At 41.5% G+C, this 20,752-nt stretch overlaps 1 protein-coding gene across 3 annotated transcripts in view; it reads right to left on the bottom strand.

The window, feature by feature from the left end:
* The window catches only part of glrbb (glycine receptor, beta b), a 47,974-nt gene extending 32,605 nt beyond the window's left edge, over nucleotides 1-15,369 (bottom strand). For 2 of the 3 annotated variants that reach the window (XM_036569258.1, XM_036569256.1), the window contains exons 1-3: nucleotides 15,112-15,369; nucleotides 14,853-14,941; nucleotides 5,366-5,514 (exon numbers count right to left, since the gene is read on the bottom strand). In XM_036569258.1, coding sequence (XP_036425151.1) covers nucleotides 5,366-5,490 — 125 coding nt within the window. In that variant the 5' untranslated portion in view covers nucleotides 5,491-5,514; nucleotides 14,853-14,941; nucleotides 15,112-15,369. Of the gene's footprint in view, nucleotides 1-5,365; nucleotides 5,515-14,852; nucleotides 14,942-15,111 lie in introns of those variants that run through there. The other variant, XM_036569257.1, reaches the window with a different exon arrangement.
* Between the last annotated feature and the right edge of the window lie 5,383 nt (nucleotides 15,370-20,752).

Raw genomic sequence — 20,752 nt, 5'->3', positions numbered from 1 at the left:
CAGTAAAATATTTTTGTAGTTTTTACGTTATATGTGATTACTTTGTATTAGAATTAAATATGATTCTGATCGGCTGGCCTGTATGTGCCTAATTAAAGAGCTGAAACACTCTTTATAACTTCACTGTAAAAGAAGGTGGGGCTAAACTGCTGAAAGATGTATGTGTGTTGGTTTTAGTGCCAACCCAAAATTAAATAATTTAAAACAGGCTGTTTTTTGTGGCTTGGTTTCCAAATACAGGCTGTGTGGATTGACTGTTAGCTTTAAAAGCTAGCTAAATATATTTAAAAAAAGCAATTATAATCTGTTTTTCCCTGATATTGGCCCTTTAATATAGGGCAAGGATGTGTATCCCGCAAAACGTTATATTTGTGCACATTGCGGAGCTCTACAGAGAAATGGTGCTTAATCAGTTAATCCTGCGAGTGTGAATGAAGGTGTTGTGTGGTAGTCTAGGCTGAACCTTGGTGGGCTGTAACAGAGTGCTTGTGTGTGTGTGTGTGTATGTGTGTGGAGTAGTGTGTGTGAGGACGTCACTGTGCAGGGCTTTACTGCAGCGACGCTGAGGGAAGTTGACTTTGATCAGGGGAAGAGGCCCGTTGAGTCTAAAACCTTTCGAACACTTTCATCTCTCTTAATGTAGTGTGTGCTTCTCACCGCTTCATGAACTAGAGCTTCTCATGAAACGCTTACACCGTGTGTGGAGATGCTTCATGCTGCAAATCCTCCTCCCAGCTGACTGAATGAAACCAGTGAGGGAGAAGCTAAGGGTGTTTCCACATACAGCTCATTTCAAATGAACCAAACTCACTTCTGTTAAAGTGACCCAGCCACAGCTGACCTCAGTGCTTCTTGTGTTCACAACGTCAGCTAAATTTGAAGGGGCCTCAGTTCTCTTTCTGGTCCTCTTTAGCTCAGATGAGATCTCACACCACTTGCGGTTTACACCACAACTCTTTTAGAACTCAGAGTCCAGCTGGATGACGCCGAAGTTCATTATCTAAGGGAAACGTTTCAGTGATTTCAGTAGGATCTACACTTGCTCTCATACTATTATGCATACTAATGTACTTCTGCTGTGTGAATGTACTTTCCTGCTTTCCTTTACAGTCTCTTAAAGGGCAATTCCACTGATTTTTCAGAAATTCTGCACAATTCAATGGTTGAATTGCATGAAGAAAATTCCTTAGAGTGAGTTAAGGAGAGAAACTTACTGACTGAGATTTCTTTACAGTGGTGGTGATAGGAACCAGGGATCTACAACACAAATAGAGCCATTTTACTTACTATCCTAAACCACCAGTGAACCTACACGTCTTCTGAGTGTGTATATGGAATGTTAATGATAAAATTGTGGAAAATCTGAAAAAAAGTTTCATTTTTGTCTTACAATGCTCTAAGCCAGGGGTCGGCAACATGAGGCTCTTTTACTGCCCTGTTGCGGCTCCACAGCAGAACTAGATTTTAGGTAAATGTAAAATAATCCTCCTTTGCAGTAAAATAAAGCTCTGCTGATTGTTCTAACACAGTTTTATAAGTAAATGGTCTTAAACATTGGAGTTAATGTGTAACTACTAATTCACCCTTTAACCCTGAAGGTTGGCACGCAGACTACTGGCCACCATAGCAACACAGACAACATAGACAACAATCTTGCCTAGCTAGTAGCTAATGAAACAGCAAAGAGAAAGATTTAAGATGAACATCGATAATTTAGAGATGAGTGGACTTTGCATTTATAATCACTCCAGCTGGTTTCCTGATATGTTTAATCTGCAACGAGAAACTGACAAACACTAAAAAGTCGTAAGGCTGAAGTCAGCTTCTCATTCGCCAGCTTCTTCTTCGATTTCTCGAACATTCTTCCAATGTTCCACCATAAATGGTGCAGCAGTTACATTCTGGTGCCTCAAGCACCATTTAAGGTGGAACAGGAAAATTTTAACAAGAAGTTAGTGAATGAGAAGCGACTTCAGCCTCATAAAAAGTCGAACTTTGAGAGACATTTTACTTTTGTGGAAAATTTTCCTGCCGGAGATGTGAGAAAAGCAGCTATAGCTGAGCTAAATCTTAATGCAGAGCAAAGTAAGTCTGTGCTTTTGTTTATATTTTTTAGCCTATACTAGAACATTAGCACATACTGAGACATATTTACAGCCAAGACAGTAAAATAGACATAAAATGATGTGGTGTGATTTTTGTTGAAAGGACAAAATAGCTCTTCTTAACATTTGAATTGCCAACCCCTGACCTATGCTCTGGCCCAGAGCTTCAAGACCGCCACCACTGTGCCAGTGCCAAAGCATTCGACTGCTTCAGGCCTGAATGACTTCCGCCCTGTCGCACTCACCTCCACCCTCTCCAAGTGCTTCTAAAGACTAGTTGTTTCTCATTTGAAATCCTGTCTGCCTGCTACACTGGACCCACACCAATTTGCCTACCACCACAACAGGTCAACAGAGGCGCTCCATACTGTACTGACCCACCTGGACTGTCAAAACTCATGTGTCACAATGCTGTGCATTTAACACGTGATTCCCGCCGAGCTGATCTTAAAGCTTAGCCAGACTGGTATCAGCACATCTCTGTGCAATTGGATTCAGGACTTCCTGACTGACAGACCTCAGTCTGTAAGGTTAAGCCAAGTCTTCTCCTCCTCCATCAACCTGAACACCAGCGTGCCACAGGGCTATGTACTAAGCCCTCTTCTGTACTCCCTGTTCACCCATGACCGTGCTCTTGTTAATGGTTCTAAGTTCGCGGATGACACCACAGTGATAGGTCTGATCAGGGGTGACGATTAGACGGCCTACAGGGATGAGGTGCAGCACATGGCAGCATGGCGTGAGGACAACAACCTGGCATTCAACACCCAGAAAACCAAGGGGATCATAGTGGACTACAGAAAAGGTAGGAGCCAGGCACAATCTCCCATTTACATCAGCGGAGCTGAGGTAGAGCGCCCGCCTGGCTTCAAGTTCCTTGGCATCCACATCTCAGATGATCTCACCTGGTCCCTAAACATCATGGTCAAAAAGGCACAACAGTGTCTTTACTACCTATGGAGCCGCAAGAAAGCTCACCTGTGACCCGGGATACTGGTGGACTTTAACCGCTGTACCATTGAGAGCATACTCACAAAATGCATCTCCGTGTGGTACGGCAACCGCTCCACATCTGATTATCCTCTATTAAGAAAGCTGTGACCCTGCTGAACTCCACACTGCCACTTTAACCGCATCACTGCACTGTTACTGTACTTTATGTCCTGGTATTATTGCACTTTTTATTTTTGTACAGTCTATTACTGCACTATTCATATCTGCACAGACAATTACTGTACATGTTTTTAATCTACATGCTTATCATTTTACATGTGCTGCTCTCACAGTACATACAACCTACATTTCATCACTGTCCAAAGAAAAACAAGTATCTCCCAAAACCTTAACTTTTAACTTTTAATGTAAGTTAATGTAAAGAGATTTTATTCAAAGTGATTTTGGGGCATTTCTATTGGTCCATTCATCATGAAATTTTCATACAATGTAAAGGAGAACTGCCATGTTCTAATGATGTAGAAAAATAAAAATCAACGAAATTGGAGATACATGTTTTTCTTTGGACAGCAACGAATGATATTCTTTACTCTCACTCTGTATATATGTATATTTATACTTGCGACATCTATATTTTTTACTGCTCCACTGTCTTTAATTGTACTTGTTGTAACTACAGCATTGCTTACCACGGTTACTTTCCTGAACTTTATTTGTAAATAATACTGCATTTTGCACTTCTGGGTAGACACTAACTGCATTTCATTGGCTCTGCAGCTGCACTCTGCACAATAGCCACATTTACATGAAGCCTGATCATCTGTTAATAATCCAACTAATAGCTCAATCAGAATAGAATACGTCCATGTATACACCTCAATTGGAATAGACTAGTCCTATTGAGGCCACTCGGAATACAGTTTCTATCCGATTGAACGAGGTGGGTAATCCTGTAAATAATCTGTTAAATAGAAGAATAATAGCCGTGTAAGCGCCTTTATCTGATTACATTCCCAATCAGAACGTGTAAGTACATTCTGCGCATTTGTGTCGCATCATAGCGAAAGTTTATAACGTTCAACATGGCGGCAGCAGAAACTGGTCTGCAGAGGAGATGAAGTTGAACTTCAAAAAAAGCCTTGAAATTTAAAAGACGGCGATAGGACGGGCGTCCATCTTATGTGTAGTATGTTTTCCTGAGTCCATTAAAAACACAATCACTGCTCACTGCTGCTCATCTCACTCTGACTGGACTCACGGGATGCTTGTTGTCATGATAACATCCACACTAAGTGTTACTCTACGCATGCACATAATTTTGGATCGGATTACTTGTAGTGTGCATGTAAATGGAGATTTTAATCAGAGTGTTAGGTAGAGTGAGATATAAACACCTCAGTCTTAATCTACAATCAGAACATATTCAATCGGATTGGCAAAAATCTTTGCATGTAAACACAGCCAAAAACAATAGTTTAATCTGATCTAATGTACATGTACCTCTTTACCATGAACTTTTAAAATGGTATATTTCAAATCTGCAGCATATTTATAACCATTTCATGTAATAATTTTCTGTGGATGTCTGGTTCCTATCACCACAACTGAGAACTATTCTAGGTACATTTCTCTAGAACGGAGCTTTCACACCAAACCACTCTGAATGACTGTTTACCATTTAACTGTGAACAAAATTAAAAATTATTCCACAGTAATCATGAAAAATACTTTTTTTGATGTGCAACCGCGTACCAGTGCAATAATCGCTTAAACAGCGGAATGCAAAATGCAAATAAAATCCAAAGAATGCATGAATGCTAAAGTCTTACAAATGCAAAGGAAAAAACGATTCATTATATATACCAATTTCATGCCTGTTATCACTGAGCCCTACTGTATTTATGTTTATTTGTAGTTATTCTAACGTTATATAGTCTTTTTACTGACAAAACATGGACTTACTGCCCAAATAATTACATTTAAACACGTTTCTGGCCGCTTTGACTTTTTCACAGTAGCCAAAACGGCATTGGCTTCGACAGACGTGCACATGAAAAATTCGTCCCAGAATTTCCACATCTGTGCATCTCTAGTCAGCAGACATCACATCTGAAGCCAAGCTAGAACCCTGTGCCCTGTTACTGCTATCTGATACAGACTATTTTCATTTAAAATCATATTATGGTTTGCAGCAATAAAAGCTGACCACCCACAATGATAAAACGGCAGGGTGGTTTATTTAAGGCTGGGTCAGCATCACATAATTAAACAGTTATAGAATAGCATGAGAATGATATGAAACTTACGAGGGGCAGTAGACCTGCTTGCCTTTCTTCTTGCCCTTCTTGGCTGACTTCTCTTTGGCAGATCCTCCCTCCATCCACAGACAGAGAACACAGAGCAGCAGCAGCAGCAGCTTCAGAAACTTCATCTTCTGACAGCTCACTCTGACAGCCTGCGAGGAAGAAGAAAATTACGAGATTAGTGAAGAATCACACAACTGTTAGCCTAAAAAAACTCACTTCCATTCAAAATATTGCAGCTATTGAACAAATATTAGTGTCTTTTATGTAAATTCAATTGAGAAATGCTGCTCTCCTACCAGCTGTCCCAATCAAAGGGCTACAAAAGGACATATAGACCTGCAGGACCTTTGGAAGCATTTTAGGCTATTCTGAGACCAATCTATAGCTGAAAGTAATCAACGTTTCCTAACATATGGTTTTTGATCCATTCAGATTCTTTGTTTTTTGCTTCTTTAACTGATTAAAATCTGCCCCCAGAGTAGTTGGTGAGCCATCATGTCCACATTGGTCAGTAAAAAAGATCAGTATGTGGAAGTGGAGCTTTCTGTGAGATGCCATGTTTCCTACCACTGTATAAAAGAATCTCCATCTGCCTTTATTGCTGGATGCACGGTTGCTAAACCGCATGCAGAACGCAAATCACATCACCATGGAAACAATTATTATTGATCTGTTTCAACAGAGCAGTGATGTAAATAACTGAACACATCCACTACAGAGAACACTCTTCTGCACATTTTAATACACAATTACTGTTTATTTGCTGAATTTAACATAACATACAACACACACACACACACACACACACACACGCACACACACACACACACACACATGTATATATGATCATCTGCCAAATATGCCAAAACTACAACGGCACTGAATACTTGAATGATTCAAAAATAATTTAAAATAAAAACATGTTTTATCTAAAACAATAGGCTACATTAGCTGCTGATAACTGTTAAACCTCTTTATATGTCCCCAATTTACAGTCGTTTTTTTTTTAAAACTGCCCATTCTTTTGAACTAGACTCCTGGCAGTGGAGCTGTCCCATAGATCATTGTTGGGGAGGGGGTGGGAGCACACATTATGTTGCAGTGCATGTTGGGAACTGTTGTACAGCTCATGGTGAAATGGGAAATAGAAAATTAAAACAATTTTGCTGGCCGAATAGGATTGTGCCACGGGCCTGACTTGGCCTGCGGGCCTTGTGTTTGGCACATGGGCCGTAGAGGATGTGTTAACTTATTTACACTTAGAAAATCAACAAAACATAGAATTTGACCAGGGTAGACACTTTTGCACACCACTGTATCAGAACAAACGTAACCACAGCATTAAGAATGCATGTTATTAATGAAGAAAAGTAGATTAAATAGCAGAAACAGCCACTTTCAAAATTTTCTAAAAAAAAAACCTCAGTTTTCTTAAATTTTTACATATACATATAGACTACGTACTGTTATTTATACAAAAGGGACACAAGTTTGTTTCATAGCTAAAAACAGCAGTAGCTGAAGTGATGCTGAAATCTGAAATGCTGTCTGGATTGAACAACTTCAGCTTAAGGTGAGCATGATGATTTAGGCATGCAGTTAGCACAATGCTAATTGGTGGGTTATATGCATACAAGAAGCATACACGTCTGGGTGAATTATTGCTTTGAAATGCCCACCTGGTTTTCATGATAAAAAGATGCTGGAAAATGGTGTAGAAATGAATTGCTATTTTTGGTACATAAAAAATGTAGAGTACAGCCCTTTAAAGTAGAATCTCACAGACTTTTCAAAATGTTTGCATAATTTAATGGTCATTCAGAGCGGATTGATGTTCTAGAGAAACTTACCAAATCAGGATTGCTCACAGAGGTGGTGATAGGTACCAGATGTCCACCTCTAAAAGCTCCCTCACAGAAAATTACTACATGAAATGGTTATGAATACAATGCCTGATGTCTGAGACATTGTTTTATGATAGTTTTGAGAAGACTTCAGTGTAAAATTCTTTTTCATATTCATGGCCAAGAGTTTATTCAAGGCAAAATAGTCCCCAAAGAAAGCTTATTTTTCCATAATGTTTCAGATTTTTCCAATAGTTTACACTAGAACGTTCCATATAAACACTCAGAAGACACATGTAGGTTCACTGGTGGTTTTGGATAGTAAATAAAATGTCTACATGTGTTGTAGTCATGGCGACCCCTGGTTCCTATCACCACCACTGTAAAGAAAACAATCATTTCACACCAAACCGCTCTGAATAACTGTTTACATCTCAAACACTGAATTATACAGAAACTTTGAATAATCGGTGGAATTCCCCATCAGGTCTGTGCCATAGCTGAGAGTTTGCCAACAGAGAACTAGGTAATCAAACATATTTTACAGTTAGAATTTCATTAAAATAAAGACACTTCTGTGGCTTTATTTTTGTTTTCTACAACATTCCCAGCCTCCCTCTTTTCTGAGGACATTCAGGAGCTCTCCGCTATCCGCTGGACATCTGACTGGCTCTGTTGTGTCTTACAAATGGCTGCCCAAACACTGTGGGTGGTCTCACTGTGCCTAACTGTATTGCAGAGGGCTTCCCTTAAATCCTCCTCAGAGATACAGCCGAAATGCTATAGACAGTGCATGTTACGCATTAGGACACAGCTGAGTGAAGGGATGAATCACTGCGATGATAAAATTTCCCCTAAGCATTTTACACGTAAAAAGATCAGCCAAGATGCACCATTCTAGAGCTTGTTAGACACACATCACCCATGATGCAGACGCTAGTGTTGCATTTGTACTGAGGTGATACACAGAAACGCTTAGTTTCCATCAATCATGCGATGGTATATTTACAATTTAAGCAATAAAACAGATAACATGACATCTTGCATATACACTACCATATATAAAATACATATACAGTTGTTACGTCCATATAGGACGTATGTTTTGTTTTGCTTGCTTCCCTTTCGTTCTTTCTCTCTCTCTCATTCTCTCGCTTATTAGGAACCCTCCCACTTGTGCGTGTGATTGGCTGGAGTCCCGTAACGAAATTTCATCTGATTGGCTGGCTGAAATTGCATGGCGTATATCTTCGACGGCTGCGCCGGATGTTATCGAGGCTTTCCTCCATGGCGGCTTGGGGCGATTGTTTTTAAGATCCGAACCGCAGCGCAGCTTGTTTGTTTTATTGCTAGCGATTTTCTACTCTCCTCTCAAATGAAATAGCTTAGCTTTACCTCTTGTTCTATACCCAGTTATCTCTGCAGTTAAACTGTAAGCTCATGATCTGTCTCTGTAAATGTTCACTCTTATGCCGACCAGGTTGTAGGAGTGGGTGCCATTTCTTTTGATCTTGTTTTCTCCTGTTTTTGGTATAGTTAGGGAGTTAGGAAAGACTGACTGTACTTTTGTTTCTTTATGTTTGCATAGGTAAGTTAGTTATCTAACATTTCTAGCTAGGCTTGTTATGTTTATTGTTTTGGCGCTTGCCCACTCTGACGTTCTCCTGTGTCATATACACAAAAGAGCAGCATAAAAAGAAAATAACACGATTTGACCTGTTTAAACGTCAACTGGCTCTCTTTTGTCTTTTTTTTATGTTATGATCAACTCAAACCCCTAGACAGGTCGTAACACAGTGCTGTATAAAGGTATTTGCTCCTTCTCAGTGTCATCTATTTTTTTATATTTGTCACACTTGAATGTTTCAGATCATCAAACAACTTTTAATATTAGACAGAAATAACCCAACGAAACACAAAATGCTATTTTTAAATGATGATTTCATTTAATGAAGAAAAATGCTGTTCAGCCCTACCTGGTTCCATGTGAAAAAGTAATTACCCCCTTAGCTACTAAATCAACCAGTTTACCAAAATCAATTGACTCTTGGGTTTTATTTCACCAGACATGATCACTGCCAGACCTTTTGGATCTAAACATCACTTTAATAGAACCTGTCTGACAATGCGAAGCAGGTTAGAGGGTCTCAAAAAGCAGCACATGAAGCCACATTCTAAAGAGATTCAAATACAGATGCAAAACAAAGTCATTGAAATCTACCAGTCTGGAAAGCTGTTACAGAGCCATTGCTGAGGCTCTGAGACTCCAGTGAACCATAGTGAGAGCCATTATCCACAAACGAAGAAAACTTGGAACAGTGGTGAACCTTCCCAAGAGTGGTCGGCCTACCAAAATTTCACCAAAAGCACAACTCCAGGAGGTCATAAAAAAACCCAGACAAACATTTAAAGAACTGCAGGCCTCCCTTGCCTTAGTTAAAGTCAATGTACACAGTAAGAAAGACACTGGGCAGAGATGGCATCCTTGGGAGAGCTGCAAGCCACAAACCACTGCTGACCAAAAAGCACACAAAGGCTCGTCTCGCATCTGCCAAAAAACATCTAGATGACCCCCAAGACTTTTGGGATAATATTCTGTGGACTGATGAGCCAAAGATGGAAATTTCTGCAAAACATGGGTCCCGATACAATCAAGCGTTAAGCTAACACCACATCCCACCATGAGAACATTCTATCAACAGTGAAACCTGGTGGTGGTGGTGTGATGGTCTGGGGCTGCTTTGCTTCTGCAGGACCTGGACAACTTGTCATAATTGATGGAACCATAAATTCTGCTCTCTATCAGAAAATCCTAAAGGAGAATGTCCGCCCGTCAGTTTGTGACCTAAAGCTCATGCACAGTTGGGTTATGCAGCAGGACAATGATCCAAAGCACACAAGCGAATCCACCTCTGAATGGCTCAAAAGAAACACTATTAAGGTTTTGGAGTGGCCGAGTCAAAGTCCTGACTTGAATCCCATTGAGGTGCTGTGGCAAGACCTTCAAATAAATGAACAATTCTGTCAAGTAGAGTGAGCCAGAATTCTTCCACAGTGAAGTAAAAGACTCATTGCAGGTTATGGCAAACGTTTGATTGCAGCTGTTTCTGCCAAGCGCAGCACAACCAGTTATTATGTTAAGGAGGGCAGTTACTTTTTCACATGGGTGAATTTTTTTTATTTTTTTTTTATATCTTCAATAAATGGAATGATCATTTAAAAGCTGCATTTGTGTTCACTCATATTGTCTTTATCTTACATTCAAATTAGTTGGATGATCACCTTCACCTTCGTTTGAAATTTGCATTTTTCTCTCTGTTTTTTTTTTTGATTAAAGGGAAATTCCACCTATTTTTCAAAATTTCTGCATAATCAAACTATTAAACTAAGTCATTCACAGTGGTTTGGTGTGAAATGCTCTGTTCTAGAGAAACTTACCTTACTTCTATGTTACTCTCTAAAACCAACACAAATCTGTACCAAATACAATAATAATGTAATAATAATATAATACAACAATAATAATGAATACTTTTAGTCGGTGTCGACTGGCCACCTGGACGTTCTGGAAAACCGCCGAAGGGCCATCAGGCTGGCTCCACAGTTCATTGAACTTAAGAGTCAGATAGAGTGACCATCGACAGCAGAGGGCGCTAATGCAATCCTCTATTTGCCTAAAAAACCCCACTGAAACAAACGATGTGCTCCGTTAGTCGTCTTTGTTTCAGTGGTCATGGCAAATAGAAAATAAAAGAGAAAGGTGGGTAGGAAAAGTTGAATGAAAGAAATAAAGCAAAGTCACTGGAGACGGATGCTTCAAAATGTAAAAATCTGACGGAGCTGTTTGGCTGCAGTGCCAACAGCAGTAACGGAATCATCGAATCAACAAACGAGTGTTGAGGGCCAAGTGGCAGCTGAGCCTGAGACACATCCGGTGGCTGCTCATGATGATGAGGGACAGACAGCAGAGGGACTTTCATATGGGCAAGAGGTTCTGGTAAGCATCCAGGCAGGGACATAATCACATTTATTCAGGTTGCCGCTGCCCCCTTTCTCACTACAGCTAGCTTTTATCAACTAGGTCTGCAGAAACGTACTCAACACAAGTACGAGAACGCAAATGACAACGTTCGGCAAACGCTCTGCAAATGCACTGTCTTTCTGTACAAACTCAAACTTACTGTGCGTTCTTACGTTACTGTGGTGGGTAAAACACTCATTATTCAAGGAGGTGACAGAGGACAAATACGAATGAGAGCTGCTATTATTCCAACACCCACAACTACTCAACATGTGAAGCACTGTTATGCTGCATTCACGTTTGCAATGAAAAAACACAAACACGTCAACGCAGCATAGCGGTCAACACCAGCATAAAGCCACACAAACGTTGCCATGGTGACAGCATTACTGCCAAAAATGGATGATTATCAGTGGCAAGCTTTAGCAGTGTAGACTGTTTAAGGTGGTAGAAGGTAAGAGGACGCTTTGTACTCTTTTATTTTGTGTTGTGTATAGAACCGGCTTCATCAGGAGTTTGGCAACGACACGTTTGATACCCATGGCTCGCAAAAAAAATCAACATCCGGTTTATTCCAGTGCTGCGGTCAATAGCAAACAGCTCCACTGAAAACAAAGGAATATCCAGTTTGCCGTCATCCGTCTACCACAAACATGTGAATGCAGCATTAGGTGGTTTACCTGTCCTATCAGAATGAAGAGATGATGATGTAATATATATGTTTTGACAGTTGACTGGAAGAAAGCACAGTGGTGGCACGGGATAGCTTGGTCAGGCTGGGCTGTCGTTGGTCACCGCCCCTTGCTGAAACAACTCAGAATGCAGCTCGCATTTGCATTGCATTATGAATTTCATCAAAACACATTTTAGAAACTGTGTCTGCGTAGCCAGACACATCTGCATTCGCATACTTGCACTGAGAATGTTTTTGGCTTCAGCCTACGTTACCCACGTGACACCTCTCCATGCAGCTCTATTCAAAGTATGGGGCTTTTTTGCCCCAGTTCATGCCTGCTCAGTAGACAAGAAGTCAGGACAAACAGCTAAAAATGTAGTCTCAGAGATGTATGAGTAACAAAAGGCTTGCTAAGTCAGTGACTGTAATGTGATTATAGGACTTTTAACTGTAACACGTTACATTTCTGCAGACGATTATTCTTCATCTAAATTTACATAATCACCCAAGCTTATTAGTTATTGTAGAACAACAAAAAAGAGGGGTTGGTTTGTATTAAAGGCATTAAAACATGAGAATCTAGATGTTCCCAAACATTTGACAGCAAAGGTTAGGCTCCAGTATAACTTAAGATGTACAGCTGTACAAGTATGTTCCTGTTCGGGAAGGTCACTGTGGGCCCTCTGCGCATACATGTCACATCCACTCAGGCAAGAAAAACAAAGCCTCGGCTTCACGAAGGCCAGCAGATTTAGTCGTCCCAGCATCGCTGTCCAACAGAGCCCTGAGGGATAGCATGCTGTGCTAGCGGAGAGGGAGCAGCCGAGCGGATTAGCGTGAGGAATTCCCCTCCGAGGAGGAGTGCCAGAAGCTCTCCCTCGTCTAGACTCTCCCGGCCTCCACCTCTGGAGTCCTGAGCCTCCGCCAGCACATTGATCATCGCCTTAGCAGAAATGGGCCAACTTCTCCGCTGTCCCACATTCTCTGTCCAGCTGCTCTTACATCTTTCTCTGTGAATTCCCATTTCCCTGAATCAGCAACGTCAGCCAAAGGATGTCCCCAACACCCTCACGTACACCTACGCTCTTTTTTCCCATTTTCTTTTGGCTGCTCGCCATTAATTAGCCCAAAGCTCGGCAGCTAAAACACGGCTGATTTACGTTTTAACGTTTAGCTTCCATAACTGGACCCAGCAACCGTTTATAATTCCAGCTAACTGTGGAACATACAACTCTGCAAATGGACAGCAGGAATGCAGGTAACTAGAGTGGAAAACATGTCTCTAATAATACACAAGCAGATGAATCTAGGCCTTCTGCCACGCAACAGCCGGGAACGTGTACACGAAAACAAAGTATTAACACTCGAGCAACCTTGGAAATACATATTCATGGGGAAAAAAATAGCCGCTGGCGTGTTGCATCTCTGCTAGCTGGCCAAAGCTGAGAATTACCATTAAAGATTATGGCCCCAGTGCTATTTCACTCAATTGTTATTAATGAACATATGTACCTAAAGCCAATATCATTCTTTTATGGGTAATTCTTCAAAATGTTTGTGTAATTTAATAGTTGAGATGTAAACAGAGTGATTGAGAGTGGTTTCATCTGAAATGGTACAGATTTCTTTACAGTGGTGGTGACAGGAACCAGGGGTCGCCATGACTACAACACAAATATAGCCATTTTATTTACTATCCAAAACCACCAGTGAACCTACACGTGTCTTCTGAGCTTTTATATCTAATGTTCTAGTGTAAGATTATGGAAAAATAAGCTTTAGGGCCTGTTTTCCCTTGAATAAACTCTTGGCTATGAATACTAAAAAGAATCTTAGGCCGAAATCTTCCAAAACTATCATAAAACAGCGTCTCAGACATCAGGCAGCGTATTCATAACTATTTCATGCAATAACGTTCTGTGAGGGAGCTTTTAGAGGTGGACGGCTGGTTCCTATCACCACCACTATAAACAACTCTGAGCATTTCACAGAGAACCACTCTGAATGAACTTTATTACACCTCAACCATTTAATTATGCAGAAATTTTGAAAAATGTGGTGGAATTCTCCTCTAACCTTTAGCACTGTGTTTTGATTGCTTTTATTAAACCCCAAATCCTTCATGGGCCTGTCAAAAGTGCCAGACTTATGTTCTAAAAATGTATCATAATAATTACCTAACATTTTATCTAAGCTTATGATATTATCGTGATTTTGCATTACAGGGCGCATATCAGAGAAAATTAGATAGGAAATGTCTTCTTTTTTTTCTTTTTCGAAAAAAAATAGACTTTGATGCATTGCTAATGTTTCAACACTCTCCAGCCCACATATAATAATACAAGCTAGTTTTGAATGAATTGTTTTTTGTAGTGTCACAAAAACCAACATGTTCACTCATATTGCTTCTCAAATGACACACAATAAAGCCAATCAGAATGGGGTAATTTACATATATCACTCTTAAAAGCACAGTATCAAAAACAGCCTGTTTAATTCTAAAGGATAAAGACAAAATGTAAAAAAAATTTGTACGTAGACCCTCATAAACGCCATAAGTGGAACCCCGGAGGAAAATATATTAAACAAAAATAAATAAATACTATATGCATAGGATGATATTTTTTGGTGCTACATTGAACCATTTTCAAAAAGATTGTAAAGAACCATATTCAACACATTCTCCATCCATCTGACAAACCATTTCACCATGCAAAGAACCCTTTAAGCATGAAATGGTTCTATATAGAATTCATGGTTGTAAAAAGAATCCATCCATTTACTAAAGAACCCATGAAGAAAATCTGATTTGGAAACAGCCCTGAGAAAAGTGTGAGAATACCTCACGTCCATTGTCAGTACATAACACAGCAGCCTGCTACACGGACCTGTTTACCAATGAATAAATAAACAAACAAACAAACATATAAATAAATAAATCACAACCTGTGGATGCTGTGAGCTTCGAGTTGGGTGAAGTTTGCTCAGCAGAAGGAATCAGAGCAGATGGAGAAGAAGCAACATCCAGCAGCATCCTCCATGATGATGATGAGGAGGAGGAGGAAGAGGAAGGGGGGGGGTTGGGCAGATGCAGGCAGAAACAAGCTGCCATTAGCATGTACACCATGACAGCACGTATGCTAGGCGAACATCATGCTATTAACACGCATGCAGCACATATAAACAACAGGCTGTGCGCTCTTACCATCACGGCGCGCGCGTCTCGCTGGTTTTCCGGTGCAGTAGCGATGCGTAGCAACAGTGCACGCGCGGGCGTTACGGTTTGACGACCGAGCGCATGCTGCTCACCGTCCAGGCGTTCTCCTCGCTCAGTCCGCGCTGGTCAGCCCCATGCCACGGTCTGGTCCGGTCCGGTGGGGCTCGGATCGGGCTGCGGGGGCCGGTTCGGGGGTCGGGAGGAGGTTATTCTCGCCGCTATGTCTGCGCGTGCACGCAGCTTGCCTAAGATGGAGGATCAGCGCGTGTGTGCGTGCGCCCGTCATGCAACATGCGCAGTAGAGCAGCAGCAGCGGCGGCGGCGGCGGCGGAAGCACATGGATGATGTGGATCAGAGATGGAAGGCCAGCAGGCTGCTGTCACTGGCAGGAGCTTCGGGTGGATATGCACTGAGGGGGCAGGGCACTGTGCAGGATGGTTTAGCATAATAAATGAAATATATTAAGACATAATTAGTGCATGATGCATGATTAAATGAGTAAATGAATGAGAAAGGTCATCCTCCAGCTCTTTGATTTGATTTGGGATATGAAATTAACTACAAGCTATTGCTCATATTAATCATAATATAATAATAATAATAATAATAATAATAATAATAACAATACTACTAATAATAAAAATAATAATGTCTCCATGGTAGTGACAGTAATGCCGGTCAGTTTCATTAATGTCCAGGCTCTAAAGTGTAAGGAGCTGCTGAGCAAACTGGAACAGTAAAACACAAGCTTGTCTGCCAACACACACTGGGTGCCTGCCAGTGATCTACTGAGAGTGTGTGTGTGCGCGGATATGCTTAACTATAGGCAGTGTGTGAAATATCCCCTAGTATTCGGGGGCTCCTGGTGTGGAAAAACCGGCCTGCTCCTAATTCTAATACAAAACAGAAAACAATTAAACACCAAAAATGGCAGAGCAAAGTAAAATCCTTTATTAGAGATTAGGGCTTCACAAACGGAGGCGTTAACCTGAGTTGCCTGGGGGCACAACTAAAGAAAACAGGAAAAATCAAACCTTTTTTATACTTCTCTGTAGAGGTTACCCACCCCCATGACCTGATCTCACCGGATCTGTCTTACCGTCATATGCAACTCTGACTTCACCAAGTTCTATTTTAACTGTAACAATTTTGTACCTCTTACATACATTTTGTTTCTTTAGTCAGCCTCAGCCTTCTGTGACAAAAACCATTTGTTTTTTCTTCTAAAAGTGTCACGTCATCCTTCAGTTCATTTCAATTCATTAATATACCAGTACTTAAAATAATAATCACTGGCCTTTAAGCTATTGCATTTCATTACACCAGGGATCAGCAACCCAAATGTTAAGGAGAGCCATTTTGTCTTTTCAACACAAATCAAACCACCTTGGGAGCCACAATATTTTATGTCCATTTTACCATCTTGGCTGTTAATATGTCTCATTATGTGCTAATGCAGACTTAACGTTAGCTCAGCTGTAGCTGCTTTTCTCGCCTCTCTGACAGGAAACTTGTCCTCAAAAGTAGAACAGTTTCTTGTAAAATCTCTCTCTCTCTCTCTCTCTCTATATATATATATATATATATATATTTTAGGCTGATGTCAGCTTTTCATTCACCAGATTCTTGTTCGAATTTTCCTGTTCCACCTTAAAAGGCGCCTGAGGCACTAGAATGTAACTGCTGCATCATTTAAGGTGGAACGGGAAAATTTGCACAAGAATCTGGAGAATGAGAATCTGACTTCAGCTTCATCACTTTTTAGTGACAGTTTCTCATTGCAGATTAAATGTTTTAGGAAACCAGCTGGAGTCATTATAAATGCAAATAAGTCCATTCGTCTCCGAATTATCGTTGTTAAATTATCGATGTTGAGTTATCGTCTTAAATCTCTCTCTTTTCCTTTCCATTATCTACTAGCTAGGCGAGACTGTTGTCTGTGTTGCTATGGTTACCAGCAGTCTGCATGCCAACCTTCAGGGTTAAAGAGTAAATTAGCAGTTATACACTAACTCCAGCATTTAAGACCATTCAGTGTTAAAACTGTGTTAGTCATAGTCAGAGTCACACAGGCACACACACACTGAGCTGCCCAGAGCGAGCCATACAGCATAATATGATTAGTTATGATCAAAGTGATTAACATTATATGTTGAAAAATTGTTCACTTAAAAATCTTTTACATTATCAAAAAATCTCCATCAGTCCCGTGTTGACCGGCTACTCCAGCGTTGGCTGGCTGCTAACTCACTCACCATAGTGGCACTGACACTTCAATGTCACCAAAATGTTTGGGTTACCAGTTGTTCTTCTGGAAATGCTCTGTTCTAGTTTGTAGTTCCTCAAATTAACTGAGATCTTACTCATCTCCTCTTCTGTCTTCAGTGTGAGAAATGAGGAACAGTCACTCTTTACACCAAACTCTTGGGAAACTGGACGAGTTTTCAGAATTACAGATGTGCTGTGGCATATTGTAAAGTTTTTCAGAGGAACCCAGGGCAGAGTTACAGTTTCTAGCCTATGAAGGACCAACTGGGTGAATCAGTCTGTTATACCGCCACGCTGAGGCAGAGCATAATAAGGTTGTGAGTGAGGCATCTGAACAATGAGTTTCACTGAATTTGTATTTGGGTGTCTGTTTCACACTAATGGACAGCATGACATCATAGTTAATTTATTTAGAATTAGAATTTACATTTTGAGACATTCAGATGGTCCAAGAGGTTAATCAGAGGGTCCAGGAACCCCCAGGACCAACTGCATTTTGTATCTTGGCTATAGGCATTGCTTTAGGGCCATTCAACTGATTTAAGATAGAAATGTGATGTCATAGATTCTTAGTAAAGTCATAGATTTTAGTTAGTTAGCATATTGATGTCACAGATGTCATGGACCTCTGGTGAGGTCATACGGAGGAGTACAAGCAATCCAACTACGCTCTCCGTAAATCCATCAGAGCAGCTAAACGTGCGTACAGAATGAAAGTGGAAGCACAGTTCAACACAGCCAACACACGAAGCTTATGGCAGGGGTTAAATACAATCTCTGACTATAAAACTGCCTCTCGCACTCTGCCCAGTACCAGCGCTGATCTGCCGGACGAGCTTAATAACTTCTACGCTCGCTTCGACGGAATTCCCGCAGCACCACTGGAGAGCGCCCCGCCCACCGCTGATCCCAACGCCCCCTCCGTCTCCGTAGCTGATGTGTGCAAAGCCTTCAAGAGGGTGAACCCACGCAAGTCAGCAGGACCAGATGGCATTCCCGGGAGAGTGCTTAAAGCCTGCTACAGGGAACTAGCAGGAGTTTTTGCAGACATCTATAACACCTCACTGTCTCTCTCGGTCGTGCCAGCTAGTTTCAAACTAGCCACCATTGTGCCAGTTCCAAAGACAGCTAGTATTACCTGTCTGAACGACTGGCGACCTGTTGCCCTGACCTCCATCGTAAGCAAATGCTTTGAGAGGCTGGTCAGAGATATCATCTGTTCCTCACTGCCTGCCACCCTGGACCCACTGCAATTTGCATATAGGCGGAATAGATCCACCGACGATGCAATCGCCCTGACCCTGCACACTGCCCTCTCCCACCTAGAAAAGAAGGACACGTATGTGAGAATGCTGTTTGTAGACTACAGTTCAGCATTCAACACAATCGTTCCTTCGAGGCTCAACTGCAAGCTCCGGGATCTGGGTCTGAACAGCACACTGTGCAGCTGGATCCTGAACTTCCTGACGGACCGACGGCAGGTGGTAAGGATGGGAAGTATCACATCCTCCTCTTTGACCCTCAACATCGGAGCCCCCCAGGGCTGTGTGCTCAGCCCGCTCCTGTACTCCCTGTACACCCATGACTGCACTGCTAGACACAGCTCCAACGTCATCATAAAGTTTGCTGACGACACAACAGTTGTGGGCCTGATCTCCAACAGCGATGAATCGGCCTACAGAGAGGAGGTTAAAATCCTGGAAAACTGGTGCCAGGAGAATAACCTCTCTCTAAACGTCAGTAAGACCAAGGAGCTGATCGTGGACTTCAGGAAGCAGGAGAGAGTACACCCATCGATTTCCATCAATGGGACTGCGGTAGAGAGGGTCAGCAGCTTTAAGTTTCTCGGTGTTCACATCAGCGAGGACCTGACATGGGCAGTGCACACCTCACAGGTGGTGAAGAAGGCCCACCAGCGCCTCTACTTCCTCAGAAGGCTGAGGAGGTTTGGCCTGAACCCCAGCATCCTTAAGACCTTCTACACCTGCACTGTGGAAAGCATCCTGACGGGCAGCATCACCACCTGGTACGGGAACTGTACTGTTCGTGAGAGGAAATCTCTGCAGAGGGTGGTGCGGACAGCACAGTCCATCACCGGGGTTCAGCTCCCTAACCTATTGGATTTATACACCAGTCGCTGCCTGAGGAAATCCAGAAGGATTATGAAGGACCCCTCCCATCCTAGTCACTGTCTGTTCTCTCAGCTGCCGAGTGGTAGGAGGCTCAGAAGCTTAAAAGCCAGAACCAGTCGGCTCAAAGACAGCTTCTTCCCCCATGCAACCAGGCTATTGAACAGCCAGTAATCACTGCTCTGCCCAGCCCAACCCTTCCCATTACACGTACGTGCACCCACTGTACTCCCGCACTTTACTTGCATAGCTGGACTTTGAATACCTATCCAAAGACAATACTCTCCCCCTGCGCTTCCACTTAACTTCCTGTACCTTGCACTTTACTAAATACTCTGCCACCTACTGTACCATCTTCTACCTCCACACCTAGTGTGATTACTTGCACATCTACATAGCATTGTAATATCCATTACTATATATAGTATATAGTTGATTACACTCACTCTACATTCCCAGTGCAATATTATATGTCTCGGTGCAATATTATTATTTTTAAGTTATTGTGTAAGATTATATGTATATATTTTAGTTAAATTGGTTTTATCTATTCTTCTATCCTATCTATAGTTTTGTTTATCTATGTTGTAAATACTGTTCTCTGCATAATTTGTGGAACTCGCACTCAAGTTTTTCACTCACCTGTGTCCCTGTACTCTTGTGATGTGACAATAAATCTGATTTGATTTGATTTGATTTGATTTGACATGTCTCAGGTTTCAAGTGAAGTCAGAGGTTCCCAGTGATGTCATGGAGCCTTGCTGAAGTCACAGATTCTGAGTGATGTCAAAGATTCTAGGTGAAACCACAGATTCCTTGTGATGTCACAGATTCTACATGAATTTCTGATTGTTGGTCACAGATTCTAAGCAAGGTAACTGACTTAAACCCCTTAAAATATTACATACTAAGGCTTATTATTCAATAACAGCAGAGACTTCAATGCAAACTGGGTGAGCTATTCTTAGCTTATAGAAGTGTGTAAACTTTGGGCCCACCGGCAGGCCGTGGACATTTATGGAGTCAAAGGGGAACTCCACCAATTTTCTATATTTCTATATTTTGCATTTCATAATTAAATGGTTGTGAAGTCATTCAGAGTGGTTTGGTGTGAAATGCTCTGTTCTAGAGTCACAGTGGTGGTGATAGGAACCAGAAGTCCACCTCTAAAAGTTCCCTCACAGAAAGTTATTACAATAAAAGTTTTGATAGTTTTGGCCTAAAACATGTAT

This window comes from Colossoma macropomum, unplaced genomic scaffold (assembly GCF_904425465.1).
Source record: "Colossoma macropomum unplaced genomic scaffold, Colossoma_macropomum, whole genome shotgun sequence".
Classification (NCBI taxonomy): domain Eukaryota; kingdom Metazoa; phylum Chordata; class Actinopteri; order Characiformes; family Serrasalmidae; genus Colossoma; species Colossoma macropomum.
Note: the sequence above shows the minus strand (reverse complement) of the source record. Positions and strands in the feature narration are given on the sequence as shown.